Source organism: Garra rufa, chromosome 16 (assembly GCF_049309525.1).
Source record: "Garra rufa chromosome 16, GarRuf1.0, whole genome shotgun sequence".
NCBI lineage: Eukaryota > Metazoa > Chordata > Actinopteri > Cypriniformes > Cyprinidae > Garra > Garra rufa.
Genome location: NC_133376.1, coordinates 16,836,115 through 16,854,665, shown reverse-complemented (window position 1 = coordinate 16,854,665; position 18,551 = coordinate 16,836,115). Strand labels below are relative to the sequence as shown.

The following is an 18,551-nucleotide window of genomic DNA, read 5'->3' as shown; positions in this document are numbered from 1 at the left end:
TGTGACATAAATTCAGAATTATGAGAAAAAAAAGTCAGAATTGCAAAATACAAACTTGGAATTGTGGGGGGAAAAAGTCACAATTCCGAGATACAAACTCGCATTTGCAAGAAAAATGTCCGAAATGCAAGATACAAACTTGTAATTGCAAGAAAAAAGTCAGAATTGTGAGAAATAAACTCGGAATTGCAAGAAAAAAAGTCAGAATTACAAGATATAAACTTGGAGTAATGAGGGAAAAAAAGTCAAAATTATGAGATACAAACTCGGAATTCTGAGAAAAAAAGTCAGAATTCAGAGATACAAACTTGAAATTATGAGAAAAAAGTCAGAATTGCAAGATACAAACTCAGAATTATGAGAAAAAAAGTCAGAATTGCAAGATACAAACTCAGAATTATGGGAAAAAAGTCAGAATTCAGAGATACAAACTCGGAATTATGAGGAAAAAAAGTCAGAATTGCAAGATACAAACTCAGAATTATGGAAAAAAGTCAGAATTGCAAGATACAAACTCGGAATTATGAGAAAAAAAGTCAGAATTCAGAGATATAAACTTGGAATTGTAAGAAAAAAGTATGAATTGTGAGATATACATTTGGAATTGCTAAAAAAAAAGTCAAAATTCAGAGATACAAACTCGGAATTATGAGAAAAAAAGTCAGAATTCAGAGACACAAACTCAGAATTATGAGAAAAAAAGTCAGAATTCAGAGATACAAACTTGAAATTATGAGAAAAAAGTCAGAATTGCAAGATACAAACTCAGAATTATGAGAAAAAAAGTCAGAATTGCAAGATACAAACTCAGAATTATGGGAAAAAAGTCAGAATTCAGAGATACAAACTCGGAATTATGAGAAAAAAAGTCAGAATTGCAAGATACAAACTCAGAATTATGGAAAAAAGTCAGAATTGCAAGATACAAACTCGGAATTATGAGAAAAAAAGTCAGAATTCAGAGATACAAACTTGAAATTGTAAAAAAAAAAGTCAGAATTCAGAGATACAAACTCGGAATTATGAGAAAAAAAGTCAGAATTCAGAGATACAAACTCAGAATTATGAGAAAAAAAGTCAGAATTCAGAGATACAAACTTGAAATTATGAGAAAAAAAGTCAGAATTGCAAGATACAAACTCGGAATTATGGGGAAAAAGTCAGAATTGCAAGATACAAACTCGGAATTATGGGAAAAAAGTCAGAATTGCAAGATACAAACTCGGAATTATGAGAAAAAAAGTCAGAATTCAGAGATACAAACTCAGAATTATGAGAAAAAAAAGTCAGAATTCAGAGATACAAACTTGAAATTATGAGAAAAAAAGTCAGAATTGCAACATACAAACTCGGAATTATGGGGGAAAAAAGTCAGAATTCAGAAATATAAACTTGGAATTGTAAGAAAAAAGTATGAATTGTGAGATATACATTTGGAATTGCTAAAAAAAAAAGTCAAAATTCAGAGATACAAACTCGGAATTATGAGAAAAAAAGTCAGAATTCAGAGATACAAACTCAGAATTATGAGGAAAAAAAGTCAGAATTGCAAGATACAAACTCGGAATTATGGGAAAAAAAGTCAGAATTCAGAGATACAAACTCAGAATTATGAGAAAAAAAGTCAGAATTGCAAGATACAAACTCGGAATTATGGGGAAAAAAGTCAGAATTCAGAGATATAAACTTGGAATTGTAAGAAAAAAGTCTGAATTATGAGATATAAATTTGGAATTGCAAGAAAAAAAAAGTCAGAATTGCGAGATACAAACTCTGAATTATGAGGGGAAAAAAGTTAGAATTGCAAGATACAAAACCGGAATTCCAGGAAAAAAGTCAGAATTCTGAGATATAAACTTGGAACTGTAAGAAAAAAAGTATTTTGCGAGAAAAAAGTCGCGCGGACAGGCTTCCCTACTAAACCCATTACTGAAAAGTTGTATTTTAAAATGTATCCAATTTTAAGCACAATCAGTAAATGTTAAAGCAAAAGAAAATATTCAAATATCTAGATGAACTCACTAGTTGACCTTTTAGGACAGCTAGTTCACTACTTCCACCCGTAGTTTGCATCTTTTGTGGACTAGAGCGAGAGAGATAGGCAATGTGACACTAATGGAAATTGATAGCTAAATTGCAGAACGTAATGAGGACTGCAGTAGAGATGAGATCACAGATGTGTCTCTGCAAGGTCGTTTAAGGGTTACAGAGGACAGGGTGCTTTTTTAACAGATGTATGAGTGTGACCTCGCACACTCTCTAGGTTAACGCAGCACTGCCACTCGCCTGTCCTGCTGCTCTGCCCTACCTGCCCGTGTGCCTCAGGATCAGATGTACTGCCAGATACACCAAAATCCTTACTGTAAACCATGTGAGGATTTACGAGATCTTTTAATGGTTTTGTGCTGGTCCCTGCTTGTAAATCCAGTTACACTGGTAACTGGTAGCTGGTTTTATGTGCTTTTTAACCAGTCGAATTTGATGGTTTGTCAAATACAACTGTGAATTAAAATTTCCTGATAATTTACTCCCATGTCATCTAAGATGTTCATGTCTCTCTTTCTTCAGTCAAAACGAAATCAAAATGAGGTTTTTGAGGAAAACATTCCAGGATTATTCTCCATATAGTGGACTTCAATGGGGATCAACGGGTTGAAGATCCAAATTACAGTTTGAATGCAGCTTCAAAAGGCTCTATACTCCTAAAAATAAAGATGCTTTGAAGGGTTCTTCAAGCGATGCCATAGAAGAACCATATTGGTTCCACAAAGAACCATTCAGTCAAAGGTTCTTTAAAGAATATCTTATTCTTACCTTTTTATAATCTGAAGAACCTTCTTGTGCCACAAAGAACCTTTTGTTACACAGTAAGGTTTTTCAGATGTTAAAGGTTCTTTATGGAACCATTTAGACAAAAAAGGTTCTTCTATGGCATCGTGAAGCACAAATGCTCGTCTATTGCGGGCTCAAACCTGAACCAGATTCGATTATTGAACCAGTGAGCTTTACCAGCCTAATTTTGTGTGTTGTTTAGTTTCGACTCTGATCCAAATTCATTTGGAGGGCGTTTCGGCTGCTCCTTTCCCTTGAGGCACAAATACATCTAATGGACCCTCTAATTATCTCTTCTCATCCATGTTCCCTCGTCTACTGATCATGCTTTCTCTCTACAGCTTGGCTCTTTTGTTTTCTCGCTCTTTCTCTGTTTGTCTCTCAGTACTCAGTCCTCTTGTGTGAGTGTGTAACTTGTTTCTCTTCTTTCCAACAATCTTCCCAACACTCCCCACCCATCAGTAGGTGTATCCCTGCTGAGTGTGATGAGGGGTGGGACTGTCCCACACAGTTATAGTGTGGAAACACACACACACACACACACACACACACACACATACACACACACATACTCGTGTCCCGTCTTCATAGCTTACTCTTCATAATCCTGTCTCAGCATGAGGGAGATCAGCTACCGCAACTGCAGAAGGATGAGAGAGAAAGAGCAGCAAAGGAAAAAGAGTGACAGGAGAAGGAAAGATGGACCACGGGGTGAGATGTCGTGCACTGCAAAAAATCTATTTATTAGTCAGTAGTTCTGTTGTGAGTTACGGTTAACATAAAAATCTATTTATTAGTCAGTAGTTCTGTTGTGAGTTACGGTTAACATAAAAATCTATTTATTAGTCAGTAGTTCTGTTGTGAGTTACGGTTAACATATTTAAACTTGAGACGCAGTGTATTACTTGTTTTTTTTATATTTTAGTCATAAATTTGGTTACATTTATGCTTGAAATAAGTCAAAGATGGCAGTGGGTAAAACAATTACACTTCATTTTTTGCTTCTTGAATCAATTTATTTTGTTTTAAGAGTGTTTAGATATTTTTGCTGGAAAACTCAACAGAAATACTGGTGTTTTTTTTTTTTTGCGCTGTGCAAATACTCTCATCAAGCTTTGGAGAATGAGTGATGTGCGTTTGTGTGTGTGTGAAAGAAAAAGTAAAGACGTGTGATATCTAAGCTCTGGCGTGAAGCTGAAGTGAAAACTGCTAGCCGTCGAAAGCATGTTAAATTTGACCTTGTTTCCAGAGAATTATGGAAACTTTCTATCACAAGCTCTGCATTCGTGTCACGTTCTGGCGCTTTGCACTATAAGATTTGTTCCTGGGGAAAAGTTATATCTTTAGTAGAGTTTTTTTGCAACTTGGATTAATTAAGTTCTGTTTTATGTGTGGTAATGTTTGGAAGTTTGGGGTTGGTACGATATTTTAAAGGTTTTGAAAGACTCTTGTGCTGCATTTATTTGATTAAAAATATAGTAAAAACAGAAATATTGTGGAAAAAGTGGTACAAATCAAAAAAACATTTTTTTTCTATGTTAAAATGTAATTTATATCTGTGATGCAAAGCTGAATTTTCATTTCTCCAGTCTTCAGTGTCACATGATCCTTCAGAAATCATTCTAATGCTAATTTAGTGATTTAATAATTAATTTAATGCCTGAATAACATTCTAAATATCTAAGAAAACTGAATAACATTCTAAATATCTAAGAAAACAACTTTTGAATATTAGTGAAATGTATCAGCTTTGGTATTTACAGAAGAAACACTGCCTTGGAAGAAAAAGGTGCAAACGAAATAATTGTTGATATACTCAAATGATTAGTTCAATTCCAGAATAAAAATTCCTGGTAATTTATTTACCCCCATGCCATGTCTTTCTTTCTTAAAAGGATAGTTTACCCAAAAATGAAAATTTGATGTTTATCTGCTTACCCTCAGGGCATCCAAGATGTAGGTGACTTTGTTTCTTCAGTAGGACACAAACAAAGATTTTTAACTCAAACTGTTGCAGTCTGTCAGTCATATTATGGCAGTCAGTGGGATCCATGGCTTTGAGAGTCAAAAAAAACATACACAGAAAAAAAACTAATTAAACCCTGCGGCTCGTGACGATACACTGAAGTCTCAACACATAAAACAATCAGTCTGTGCAAGAAACTGAACAGTATTTGTATCATTTTTTTACCTCTGATCCACCGCAATGTCCAACTGTCCTGAGAGCATTCACAACAGCCGTTACATGACTAAAAGCAAGCAACCATAACTTTAGTCCATCAGGCTCAAAAGTTAACAAGGGAAAAAATAAACACTCCCGGACAGTGTTGGGGAGTAACTAGTTACATGTAACGGCGTTACGTAATTTAATTACAAAATAAATGTAACAGTAATTCGTTACAGTTACTTAGAAAAATGTGTAATTAAATTACAGTTACTTATGAAAATGTTAAAGATTACAAATGGGGTTACATCTAAAAATTGTCTTTAAAAATATGGGATATGTTGAATAATATTAATCTGTTGCCTTCTGCTAAGGCCATTTATTAAAGCGGTGCTATTCTGATGATTTTGATTGGTTTGAATTTGCGGTGCACCACGTCTGCCAATTAGGTTAATCCTCTTTGTCAGCGCGTTCATCGTCCCCTTTGTGTATTCGAGACCAATATTAAAAACATTCATAACAAATTAGCTAGCCTGCTAGCTGCCTTTACCAGACACACTTGTATTTATGAACCCTTTCACAAAAAAATATCGCATTTTTTCTCCTTGAATAAGGTTGGTAATGTCAGATCTAACTTGCGATTTTATCACATTAACCCATTTTAATTTTGAGTGTCATTTGTAAAATCAGTGTTTACACTACTGCGTGATTTTCAGCTGAAACGTGACTATTGATTTGAAGGATGAAAATCCGCTGCAGTTTAGTTTATTTTCGAATAATATAGATCTATTTTTCTCAAGGGCTTGAAACTTTTCTCTATAATGATCGATGTTGACCTAACGTGCCACCTAGTGGACAAATCTCTCAATTAGTTTGTCCCATTTTGTCTTGCAAAATCGAGCTATCATCTAGTGAAGCACCCCAGTTGGTCACTGAATCTAAGCAGTGTTTTAGATGAAATGTAACTTTATTTAAAACAATTAAAAAAATTTTTTAAATAAACAATACCATGGATTTTATGACACAGCAAGAATGAGTCTGTTTGGATTTGGCAGTATCTATTCTAGAATCTATCCTTTCTTCTGTTAGTGAGAAATAATTATTAGCCCTGTATGCTATAATGATTTCCCTTCACACATATTGTTAAAAAAAAATAATAGTATACAGATTTTTACCATTTTTTTTTTTTATTATATCAGTAAGAAGAAAAAAAACGTGTTTTTACTACATTATTATAATCTAGAATTGTGTTTTCTCTTAAATATAACTAAAAATAATTATCTATTATTTTAAATAGATAATTTAGATATTTAAAGAAATCTTTTTTTAAGATTTAAGTTTTTCAAGGCATTGTTACTTGCCAGTGTGTCCTGTCATAGCTATGCAAAATTTTGATTTTGTAACAACAGTAAACAATTTTTTTTTTGTTATAAGGTCTGGTTTTGTGATGGCTGTACTTTAAAATAAATTAATATATTCTTAATTCAAGTGATGAAAGATTTTGAAATCCTAACAGTAAACTACTGTAAGGTCACACCTGCTTGGTATAAATGCTTGAAAATGATTTAGTTGAAAATATCCATTAGAAACTTAAAAGTAATCAAAAAGTAATCAGATGTAATCAGTTACTTTACTTTTCTGAAGTAATTGAAAAGGTACACTACTTATTACATTTTAAATAGGGTAATTTGTAATCTGTAATCTATTACATTTCCAAAGTAACCTCCCCAACACTGCTCCCGGATGAGTTCACGCAAGCAAACGTAATCTTTTAGCTTTTATTTGGTTGCTACAATCAGGATAAGCACAAGCTTCATGAAGCTTCGTAACTTTTGTGAATCTGTTGTTTCAAAACAGTGGTTTGGAGCACGTATCAAACTGCCAAAGTCACGTGATTTCAGTAAACAAGGCTTCATTACCTCATAACTGTTTCGAAACTTTTTGAAATTTCAATGGTTTGCCGTTGGGGGGCAATCTGTGTAAACCCTGAATCATGCGAGTTCACTGAGATCGTCCCCCAAGCAGTGAACCATTGAACCACTGTCTATGTTTTTTTGTTGTTGTTGTTGTTGTTGCATTTACACGTTCTTGACCAGTAGGAGTCACTAGAGACTGCTTCGAAACAATGAAACATTTTGGGAAGCAATTGGTTCAATTGATTGTTTCGTGTGTTAAGACCTCAATGTATCGTTACCAGCTGCAGGGTTTAATTTGGGTCTATGTTTTTTTGACTCTCAAATCCGTGGATTCCATTGACTGCCATTATATGACTGACAGACTACAACAGTTTGAGTTAAAAATCTTTGTTTGTGTTCTACTGAAGAAATAAAGTCACCTACATCTTGGATGCCCTGGGGGTAAGCAGATAAACATCAAATTTTCATTTTTTTTTTTTCAATTCTCTTTAAGTCAAAAAGAAATTAAGGTTTTTGAGGAAAACATTCCAGGATTTTTCTCCATATAGTGAACTTTAATGGGGATCAGTGGGCTGAAGGTCAAAATGGCAGTTTCAATGCCACTTCAAAGCACTCTACATGAACCCAGCCGAAGAATAAGGGTCTTATCTAGCAAAACCATCAGTCATTTTCTAAAAAAAAAAAAAAAATGAATGTACTTTTGAACCACAAATGCTCGTCTTGACTTCACGCATTATGTTGTCTTGTTGGAAAGGTCACACATGACGTAGAGCATGTTTTGCTAGAAAACCCTTTAAAAGCCCTTTAAAGCTGCATTGAAACTGCAATTTGGACCTTCAGCCCGTTGGGTCCCATTGAAGTCCACTTTATGGAGAAAATTCCTGGAACGTTTTCCTTAAAAACCTTAATTTCTTTCCGACTGAAGAAAGAACGACATGAACATCTTGGATGGCATGGGGGTGAGTAAATTATCAGGAAATTTTTATTCTGAAAGTGAACTTATCCACAATCATAATGGCGAAATAAAGGCAAAAACATATTTGAACAAAAATGAATGTATACGCTTACTCGTAGAGGCTGTAAAAAAAAACAGAAGAGGATGAGCCATCAATTATACAGTGTTGTCTTGGACAGCAGTCAATAGTCACAAGTATTTGACCTCTGACTGTGTTAGACCAATCAGAATCAAGTATCCAGAGAGCGATGTCATAAAGCAAGAACATTTGTTCTGTAACTAGCATCTGCTGTCTGAAGAGAAAATCTATGGAACAAGAGTTTAGTTGTCAACTCTGCGAAAAAAGAGATTCTTTTTCATGGATGCATTTTGTTTTCTGACTTTTCTCCTTATATGGACAGGTCCGATGTTGAGAATGCTTCTTTTTCCAGATTTTGGACAAAGCTGTTTGTCTTATCGCATTGTGTTTCATATTGCGACATCAGATTTGGCTCATCCAATCAAATTTCATAGTGTTTTATACTTGTCTTTTTTTTTGCCACATCTGGCAATTGTGGGAAACTTCATCCATAAAGATTTCTCCAACAAGAATTGTATTTTGCTTTATTTCTTTAAAGTTTTTTTTTTTTTTTTTCCTTTTGACAAAGGATTTATTTATCTCTAACTGTTGGCTTTCTATCGGGCGTCCCAGTGGACAGTGCTGTGTTTCATATCACATTTTGTTTCATATTGCAACATCAGGTTTGTTTTCAGATTCAGATTTCCTCTCCACCACTGGACAAGTTGAACAGTCGCTGCTTCGCCTCCATGGGTTTGTTTTTAATAAAAATCTGAAGTGTCTTTTCTGGTTTCATTCCAGCTGAGGGCCGTCTGGCAGAGAGATGCGGTTATGTGACGGTTACCAGCAATAGCTTAGAATAAGTCGGTTACTTGTCTGTTCTTGTGTGTGACGCTCATGACAAATGCTCTTGCGTGCAGGTGTTAATGAGTGTTAATGTTTTTCTGTGTCGTGTCATATGGGCGTCTGGGCTTTATTCAGGTTATTTTCACCGATTTAGCTTTATAAAGTGTGTGCGTGACGGTGTATGTATGCTCCGCTGGACAGATGTAAGTTTGAACCTTGAAGGAGAAAGAGAGAGGGGTGGTCGGCGATAAACTCCATCAGAAAATGCTGATTTGAGCAAAAGCATTCATGCACAACTGCAACCTTGTGCAGCTTTACATACACACACACACACACCCACGCATACACAAACGCACACTTCTGTCTTGGGTGATGTCAGAAACTCTTACATTAACCTTGTGTTGGCCATTTTTCTATCACCGTTTCCAATGTTTGATTTTTAACTAAAGTAAATGCTGAGATGCATAACAACAAGGGTGTTATCAAATATTCCAGACCTGCTGGAAAAACTTACAAAAATTACAAGTCTTAGAAATAAGCGATGATAAATATTAATATATTGACTGATTGATTGCTAACTTTTCTTTAGTAGGGTGTTGGGATTTCTCTAATTCACTGAAATTTGTTAGAGTTTAGATAAAACAATTGCAATTTAAGTGTATTACTGTTCTCTTGGTTGATAGGAGTGTGATATTCTAGTGATATGTGATATGTGTCACAGAATGTAGTTTTAAGAGTTTTCTAGGTGAGAATGTACTTGGTCTAGACTTCAAATATGAAGTTTGTTGATGAAGATAACGTCTAATTGACATGTGAGCTCCAGGGCATCACAGCCGTTCAGCACACATAAACCAGCCAAAAGCAGCCTTACCTCGGTCAGATCTTCTGGAATTTGCAGCTGGTTCTGAGTGATTCAGCAGTAAAGACTTTTATATTGAAAGAGACTGAAACAGGGTTGTAAACAAGGAAGTTATGTTTACTTTCAACAACACTTTGTAAGACGCGAGCCAACAAATGCGAAAGGAAAGGAAAGGACGTGTGGCCAAGTATGGTGACCCATACTCGGAATTTGTGCTCTGCATTTAACCCATCCAAGTGCACACACACAGTAGTGAACACACACACACACACCGTGAACACACACCCAGAGCAGTGGGCAGCCATATTGCTATTGCTTTGTGTCACACGAACCTACACCATGCTATATTTTATAGCGATATGGATAAGATTGTGGCTGTCATATGCTGTCAAATGCGGCTTTACCGAGCTCAACAGCTCTAGATCAAGCTGTGATATAAACAAAACGCTATTGGCTATTTTAAAAAAGGGGGTGGGACTGCTTAATATGTCCCGCCCAGTCTTCCTGTTTCAGTTGAAATTACATCAACCCATAGAATAATTCTGTGTTTCAAAGCACTTCAGTGGACCTTTAATACAGTATGATAAAACAACGATATAATACAATATGAACTTTTTTTAAAGACACTCCATTGTTGTTTCTTATATATTTACGTACATGCGCTGTCAAACTATTTCACATTATTACTGTTTTTTTTTGTATTTTTGATTTTAAAAAAAAATGCAATTTGGTTGGCATAAGATTTTTTTTTTACCAACCCTATAATTTTGAATAGTAGTGTACACATTGCAATTTTATAAATGTTAACTGTGCTTGACCGATATGTGTTTTCAGATTATCAGTGCTTTAGCACCTGAATCCCCCAGTCTTGATGTGTTCACATACTTGATAAGAAGTTAAACTAGTTTTGAAAGGAAGAGACAGCTCTTTTCCCCTAATAATTGCAGAAACCAGTCAGATCTTGTATTATAGACCGACAGTTAGTCTCATCGCACAGGCTTTGTTTCTGTAGAAGAAGGAAGAGAGAGAGAGGAAACAGGGACGGAAATACTATTTCTAATAAAAGACTTCCAGGACTATCAAAGCGGGTGGAAGGAGCGTTGGGCAGAGAGAAGAAAAGACATCTTTCATGTGTGCTGTCACTATTATCAGTGTGTGTGCGTTTGTGCATTTGTGCCTGTGTGTTTATACTTGGATTCACTGATCAAGCAGAAATCAACTCAATGATGAACATGAAACGCCTCTTATTCTTTTGTTCTCTGGACATCCGTCCCCAATTCTTCCACATTGTGTTGCTGATAGTTTAGTGATTTATACAGAAGAAGCTTGTGATATACAAAATACACTGTAGTAGATGGGTTTTAGTGCACATGCTCTGAAAAGTTTGAGTCTGGTTGGGTTTTTTTCTGTCCTTTCAAAAAAGAGTGGCAAAAGCCCAAATAAAAACAGAGAGAATAACCAGATCCTTTCTGCTGATTTTCATAACATCAAATCAAGCATTTTTCTGTGTAATCTGGAATCGATTGCATAAAGTGTTTTTGTATAACAGGAGGTTGAAAAGTAAGTGTACTTGATGATTAAACAAACATTGTTTCAGAGGCAGAGCAAGTTTTATTTTTGAACATTTGATTTAAAAAGTTCTCGTAGCTTTATAACATCGGCCACGTTCACACAGCAGCAGAATACCGTATTTAAGTCCTTAATGTGGTTGCGTTCACACACAGTACTAAGGATGCAAAGAATGTTCGGCAACCGAAAGTATTCAGCCAAAAATAGCAAAAAAAAAGCTCTTTCGGTGTTCGGCTGAATAAGCGAAAAGGCCAAACAATGGCGTGGCGCGATCAAATAGAGGCGCACACTAATGCAGCAAACATGTCTGCAGTGTGGAAGCATTTAAAACTGTCAGAGAAAGATGCAAAAATCATTACAAGCATGAACATCGAGAGTGTTTAGAACCGCATCGCATGTCTTCGATGAGAAGAGAAAGGGGTGGTTGTTGCTGGTTACTGTATGATGACTGAAATCGTGAAATGGCCTTAAACCATTAGTAAAAAACTACAGAATGTTATGTTGTCTAACACACACACAAATTGTATGCATTCTGACAGCTCTGCACAAGCTCATTAGCCAGGTTTCAAAGTCCAAAGGGCAAGGAAAATCTGTGCTAAAACAGTGTAATGAGAATCATTCATAAATCTGCTGCTGTCAGCAAAAAGTAGTCTTCTTGCAGATTTCCGCCAAAATAAAAGTCAACATTCATAAATGTTAGCATTGAAATTTTATTGTTGTTCTGTCAAATAAAATAAAAAGTAACACAAAAGTAATGATAACAATCATTACAACAGCTCTATTAATACATTTATTAGAACATTCTCCTTTGCTCAGCAAGGCTGTATTCATTTGTACATTAAAAAAACACATGCCTGATTCAAGAAGGGGGTCTTAAAAATGGCCAAAGAATATTATTTTACTAATTCATTTTAAGTTAAATTGTGGTTTGTTGGTATGTCTACTAGCATGTTAAAAGTGTTCAATGTTAAGTAAATATTTTTAAATTGTTGTTTTGTAATTTATTTATTTATTTTGATTTTTTTGAAAAGCAAGACAAAACTGTAAAAATCACATTTTGGCTATTTAATTTATGCAATGGTGAAAAAAAATTGGCAAAATACTGTCACGTTGGAAAAAGGAGATCTGGGTCCAAATGCAGGGAGAAAGGTGTTTTAATAAAACAAATAAACAAACCAAGACAAAAGGCCAACACGGCACAAAACTAATAACTAAAACACAAAATAACAAAACCAAGAACAAGATCAAAGACAAGGGATATCAGGAACACAAAAGTACATCAAAGACACAAGACAATGCAGCCATGAAAACGGAATGAAGAGTGAGTGTTCTTATACAAAGTCCAGATAGTGAACAGCTGTGAGTGAATCAGTGCAAATGACAAAGACAGGTGAATGCAATCAGGAAGTGCAGTGTAGGAACAGCGACCTCAGGTGGCTGAGGGAAAACCCCACAGCCCAGATCATGACAAATACATGGGGGGAAAAAAAACAAGAAAAACCGTGTTCAGTAATCGGCCTTCAGCCTTTGGCTCAGTGTCTAATTTTGTTTGGCTTCGCTTCAGCCAAGAATTTTCAGTACGGTTATTTACGAGTGTGGCAACCGCATTCTGACATCCGTGTATTTTTAGGACTCATAACCGCATTTTTGTAAAGTAGGCGCTATGTGTGGGGATAATGATAACGTTATTGGGGTCGTTTCAACCCGCGGACATGAAAAACCACGGTGTTAAAGTAGCCTAATTCTGCGGGAAAACCGTGGACTTTGCAACACTGCCACCGGAGCCGCTCCCGTCCGTTTTGTGTTCTGCACGACTCAAATGCTCCACTCTCCAAGTCGCAGATCGATTGAACTCTTGTCCTGTCAGAGAGTGATAATACTTTAAGTTTTATGGACGTCGCCATTTTTGATATTACTTTGGTCACTGTTGCTGTGGTTACTGGTAAGGAATACGAGCTTGGCTGTATCCGAAATCGCCCCCTATACCCTCAAATAGTGCACTATTTGAGGGTATAGGGGGCGATTTCGGATCCATTTTAAGTGGTGTTCGAAACCATAGTGGACGTTCTTGAGTGCACTCATTCAATCCCACAATGCACCGCAAAAACGAGTGTACAACCGATGTACACTCAAAGGCTAGAGATTACCCATAATGCACTGTGAGAGTCGCGCCACAGGCAGATTGAATTCCCGTGTCTCGCCAAAAGATGGCGCACGCAGCTGAATCATCCATCTGTTCATTTTACAACGCGCTTGTCCACGGCGTAATACAGCGTACAACACGGGTATAAATTCGTTGTAAATTGATTATTAAATTGTTTAACTAGGGTTTAAACGTAATTTCCGTGACATAGTTCAAGATAAATGCTTTAATCTTACTACTGGAACTGTCCGTTTTAAATGATTGTTAAACAGCAAGCATACTATGCAAAAGCGGCAGTCCTTCCGGTGCACTCAGTGTCCGAATTCACTCACTCGTTTTCATTCACTCCTTCAAGTGAACTGTATGAGTGGACTAATGTAGGGAATAGTGAATGAGGGTATAGGGGGCGATTTCGGATACAGCCCTTGACTCCTGTTGCACGCTCATTCCGGACGCTACTGTAAGAATGCTGTGTGAACGGGACATTTCGAGACTCACACCTGTAAGTAAATGCGGTTGTCAATCCCAAAAACTATCAGTGTGAATGTGGCCATTATCATGTCACATGGACTATTTTACCGATAACTACGTTACTGGGTCTGGGAACATTTCAGTTGCGTTGCTGTTCTATGCAGGGTCAGAAAGCTTTCAGATTTCATCAGAAATATCTTAATTTCAAAGATGAACGAAGGTCTTACAGTTTTGGAATGACATGAGGGTGTGTAATTAATGACAGAATTTTCATTTTTGGGTAAACTATCCTTTTATGGTGTTTTAATATTAGAAAAAAAACTAATAAAATGACCCATGTACTTTAGAAAACACGCATGCCTTTCTGTATTATCACATTCCCAACAGGGGTTTCTCTCTGGCCAAATGAAGTGATCTGAAGTTGTGGTAGATTCATGGTAAAGTGTGGCCTGAGTTGCAGAGGCAGCAGATTGGCTGGTATTGATGAGTGAAGCTGATTGGATGGAGTCAGAATGAGGTTTTTCACTGTGCTGTTAGTGAGAGGGAGTTCTGGGGTTTCTGTTAACAGAGCAATCAGCCGCAAGTCTCTCTTGGACATGTAAAGGTTTCCTCTTGTGCTCCTGAGTCCACGTGAGCAGAATTACAACATGCAAGCATGTGATAAGAAGTGAAAGTGTGTGTGTGTGTGTGTGTGTGTGTGTGTGTGTGTGGTGTGGGGGGGGTGGGGGTGGGGGGGGGGGGGACCAAATGTACATGTGCATTAATTGTATGAGGACTGAATGTGTGTTTTAGTCAAGAAGTATAAATGTGTATTAAACATTTGGAGTGTATGTGTCTATGAGAAAGTGAGTGTGAGTGTGAGTGTGTGTGTCAGAAGCATCTGGAGACGAGAAGGTGTGATTTCACTGGATGTGACAGAATGAAGTATTGCTCTGAAGAGAGAGAGAAAGAAGGAGAAAACCACAGATGGAGCCACACTCAGTTAAAACAGTGAAGGATCGGCTATAGCATGTTGTGTTCAGTCCAAATCTGTACCTGAAGTCCTTTGTTTCATGAGGATTCCACTTATAGGAATATTATTTTATTCACCTCAGAATCAAAGGAAAGAAATATTACGACATTTTGAATAAAGAAATTATTTAATGTTTTATATAACTTTAAATTATATAAGGTATTTATTGTATAGTATAATGTGGATACTATATATATCCTTGAATTATAAATATATACTTAACATAATTGTAATCATTTAAATGTAAATTGTAAATAATATATTTTATTCAAAATGTATGTATTTGTACATAATAGTGTTTTTATAGTATATACACTGCTGTTAAAGAAATTGCATCAAGGTGGCATTTACTTGATCAAAAATACAGAAAAACAGTAATATTGTGAAATATTATTACAGTTTAAAATAATGGTTTTCTATTTGAATTTATTTTAAAATATAATTAATTCCTGTGATGCACAGTTGAATTTTCATTAGCTGTTACTCCAGTCTTCAGTGTCACATGATCTTCAGAAGTCATTCTAATGTGATAATTTATTACTTTTGTTATCAATGTTGGAATTTTTTTTTTTTTTCAGGATTCTTCAATGAATAATACGTTTAAAAAAACAGCACTTATTTAAAATAGATGTAAGTCTTTGCAATCACTTTTTATCAGTTTAGCACGTCCTTGCTGAATAAAATTATTTCAAAAATTTAAATTTATTTCAAACAAAAGAAAAAATGATAATACATAAATAATAATTCACCACAAACTTTAAAATGGTTGCAAAGAGATTTTATTTATTAAAGAATCCTGAAAAAAGTATCACAGGTTTTAACAAAATATTAAGCAGCAGAACTGTTTTTAACATTCATAATAAATCAGCATATTAAAATGATTTCTGAAGGATCACTGAAGCCTGGAGTACTGATGCTGAAAATATACGTTTGCATCCCAGAAATAAATTACATTTTTTTTCATGTGTTATTTTACATTGAAATAATATTTCACAATATTACTATTTTCTTCTAAATTTTTAATGAAATAAATGCAGCCTTGATGGGCAACTTATTTAAAATTAGAAAACATTAAAAATCTTTCTGATCCCAAACCTTTACAACAGTGTATATTTTACTGTCTTTAATTTACGCTGAATTTAATTTAAAATAGTTTAAATAAAAAGCTTGTTCAAATAAAAAGCATTAAATAAAAAGCAAAAGTACTCTTAGTAATGAAAGTGTTATGAAAATTACTTTTGAGAAAAAAAAGAATTTCAAAAAAGTGCATTCAAATGCATTACTTTTGAGAGGAAAATGTAAAAAAAAAAAAAGCGGACTTGAACATTGTTTTAGAGGAGTTTTAATTTTGATAAAACATTAGGGGCACCTTTTGTTTTATTAAATATAAAGCATTTTATGCAATGTACTATTTTATTATTATTTATATTCATTTTGTATATTTTTTTATCATTTGTAATTATTTTTTAACATTTCTATGTATTTTGAGAGGAAAATGTAAAAAAAAATGCTTATGTTTGTAGTTCCAAATATATTTGTCATATATTTTCTGTTCATTTTAGTGTCTTTTTTGTTTTTTCAAGTTCTAAACATAAGCCTTAAGGTGTACAATAAAACAAACTCTCTGTAGCACTATTATTATTGTGTGTGTGGAGTGTGTTTGTGTAAACTGTGATCATTATTTGCTGCACTAAATGTACTGTATTTTTATTACTGCTCATAGTTCACAATATTGGGCTTGTTTCTCGTTGCTAGATGGATTACTTTACCGAGGTAAACTGCAGGAAGATGAGCCCCATTAATCTCTCACACTCTTTCGTTTCTCGCTTCTTTCCTCTTTCCCACTCTTCTGTTTGCTTTTTTTTATCCTCCCGTCTGCGTCTGTCTCTCAACATGTTTCCCGGCTTTTTTAGCCGTCATGCCTTCTTCTTTCTCTCCTTTCCTTTTCTGACAAAATCCATTCCTCCCTCCATCTGTCCCTCTCCTTTTCTTTCTCCAATAAAATCTCTTTTTTTCTTCCCTTGTCACCTCAGTCAGTCTCACCTCCAGCCAAAAGAATCTCATAGTTCACTTCTAGTACTTACTGTCTCAGATGTTTACTCTTAAAATTCCTTACCAGAAAAGCAAATGGGAAGATTGTTGACATCCAGAGTGTGCATAATGTAAAATAAACGTGGATGGAACAAACACACCCAAAATAACAAGCAAATAATGTTTTTGCAACATTATATATTCTGTTGTTTCTATGTAAATCGGTGCAAATCAACTGCAGGTATTAAAGAGAAACATTTTTTGCTTTTTCTGTCCTTTGAGCAAACCTGCTTTTCTTTTCTCCTCACTCTCTGTCTGTTTTCTCTGTCTCTAGCATCAGCTCCGAAGGTGAAGCCCATGGATTCTCAGTGGCTCCTGGAAGGTAAAAAGTTGACACTCAAGTGTGAAGCTGTGGGCAACCCGAGCCCCTCCTTTAACTGGTACAAAGATGGCAGCCAGCTCCGCAAGAGGAAAGACGTCAAAATCAAATCCAACAAGTAAGACTCATCAAACACACATACACACACACATACAGATGCACAAGCAAACACACTACTCATACGCTGGCAGAACTATTCTTGGCATCAGAGGTATTAAAAATACATCTCCCATCAACTCAAGCAGAAGATTGTCCCAGTTTGTAAATAGACTCGGAGATTTTCAGAGGGGAGAAAGATGCAGACGTCTTGTTAAAGGAGTAGTTCACACAAAATGAAAACTCTTTCATCATTTACTCGCTCTCATGTTGTTCCAAACCCATTTTGTTTCTTTATGAAATTATGAAGAAAGTTCACGCTGCTACTTCTCATATAATAAAAAAGGGCTAGGGGATATGGCCAAAAAAATCTAATCTCTGTATTTTGGCAGAATTTTAATATACGGTATATATCTTGGTATTTTCTCTGTTTTACGATTTGTTTTAAAAGTTTTATTTCACTTCATGCCCAATGCTGTCAAATGAAACAATGTTCATAGTAAAGGATATGAAAACAAATATAGTGAATGCAATAAATCATAAGTTAAATTTACTAAACTGAAAATGAAAATAAATAAAAACAAAAGCATAGACTAATTCACTACACAGTTACTGCTATCATAAAAATACACTTACTTGTAGGTTTAAAATTCTACATATGGCACATTTATTGGCCAACTACATTTATTTAATCAAAATGTATATTTTTGTCAGAATTATTGTGATCCTATTCTATAGACCAATTTGGAGTAGACGTCATGTTATGTCACTTGCAGCTGCGCGCGCATTTGATGGCAGAAAAACGCTGGTAACAAGTCGAGGGAAATGGGTAAAATCCATTTTTAGACAGACTAATGAGTGAAACCTGCTGTGATTACTCTACTTTTAAAGCATAAATTTGATTTAAGCAATAGGTCTACATAATATTCACATACGCAGTTCATAGGGGACATATTATATTAGCCTCACAGTTACAGCATGAAATACTATTTAAACCTATAACATTTTATGTAACATTTACTTATGTTATCGCAGAATTCAGACTTTTTTGTTTATATCTCCAAGTTGACTTTATAACTCGATTTAACTCAACAATTGCGAGTTTGTCAATCCTGAGGAAAAAAAGCCAGAAGTATGGGATATAAACTCATCATTAAAAGACAGAATAATGAGTTCATTTTTCTTATCAGAATTGTGAGATTAGCAGAATTTTAAAATAT

General features: G+C 35.2%; 1 protein-coding gene across 2 annotated transcripts in view; it reads left to right on the top strand.

Annotated features, from left to right (window-relative positions):
* Nucleotides 1–18,551, top strand: part of nrg2b (neuregulin 2b) — a 105,816-nt gene that overhangs the window by 31,813 nt on the left and 55,452 nt on the right. For both annotated transcript variants that reach the window (XM_073820840.1, XM_073820839.1), the window contains exon 2: nucleotides 17,191–17,353. In XM_073820840.1, the coding sequence (XP_073676941.1) occupies nucleotides 17,191–17,353 (163 nt within the window). The remainder of the gene's footprint in view (nucleotides 1–17,190; nucleotides 17,354–18,551) is intronic.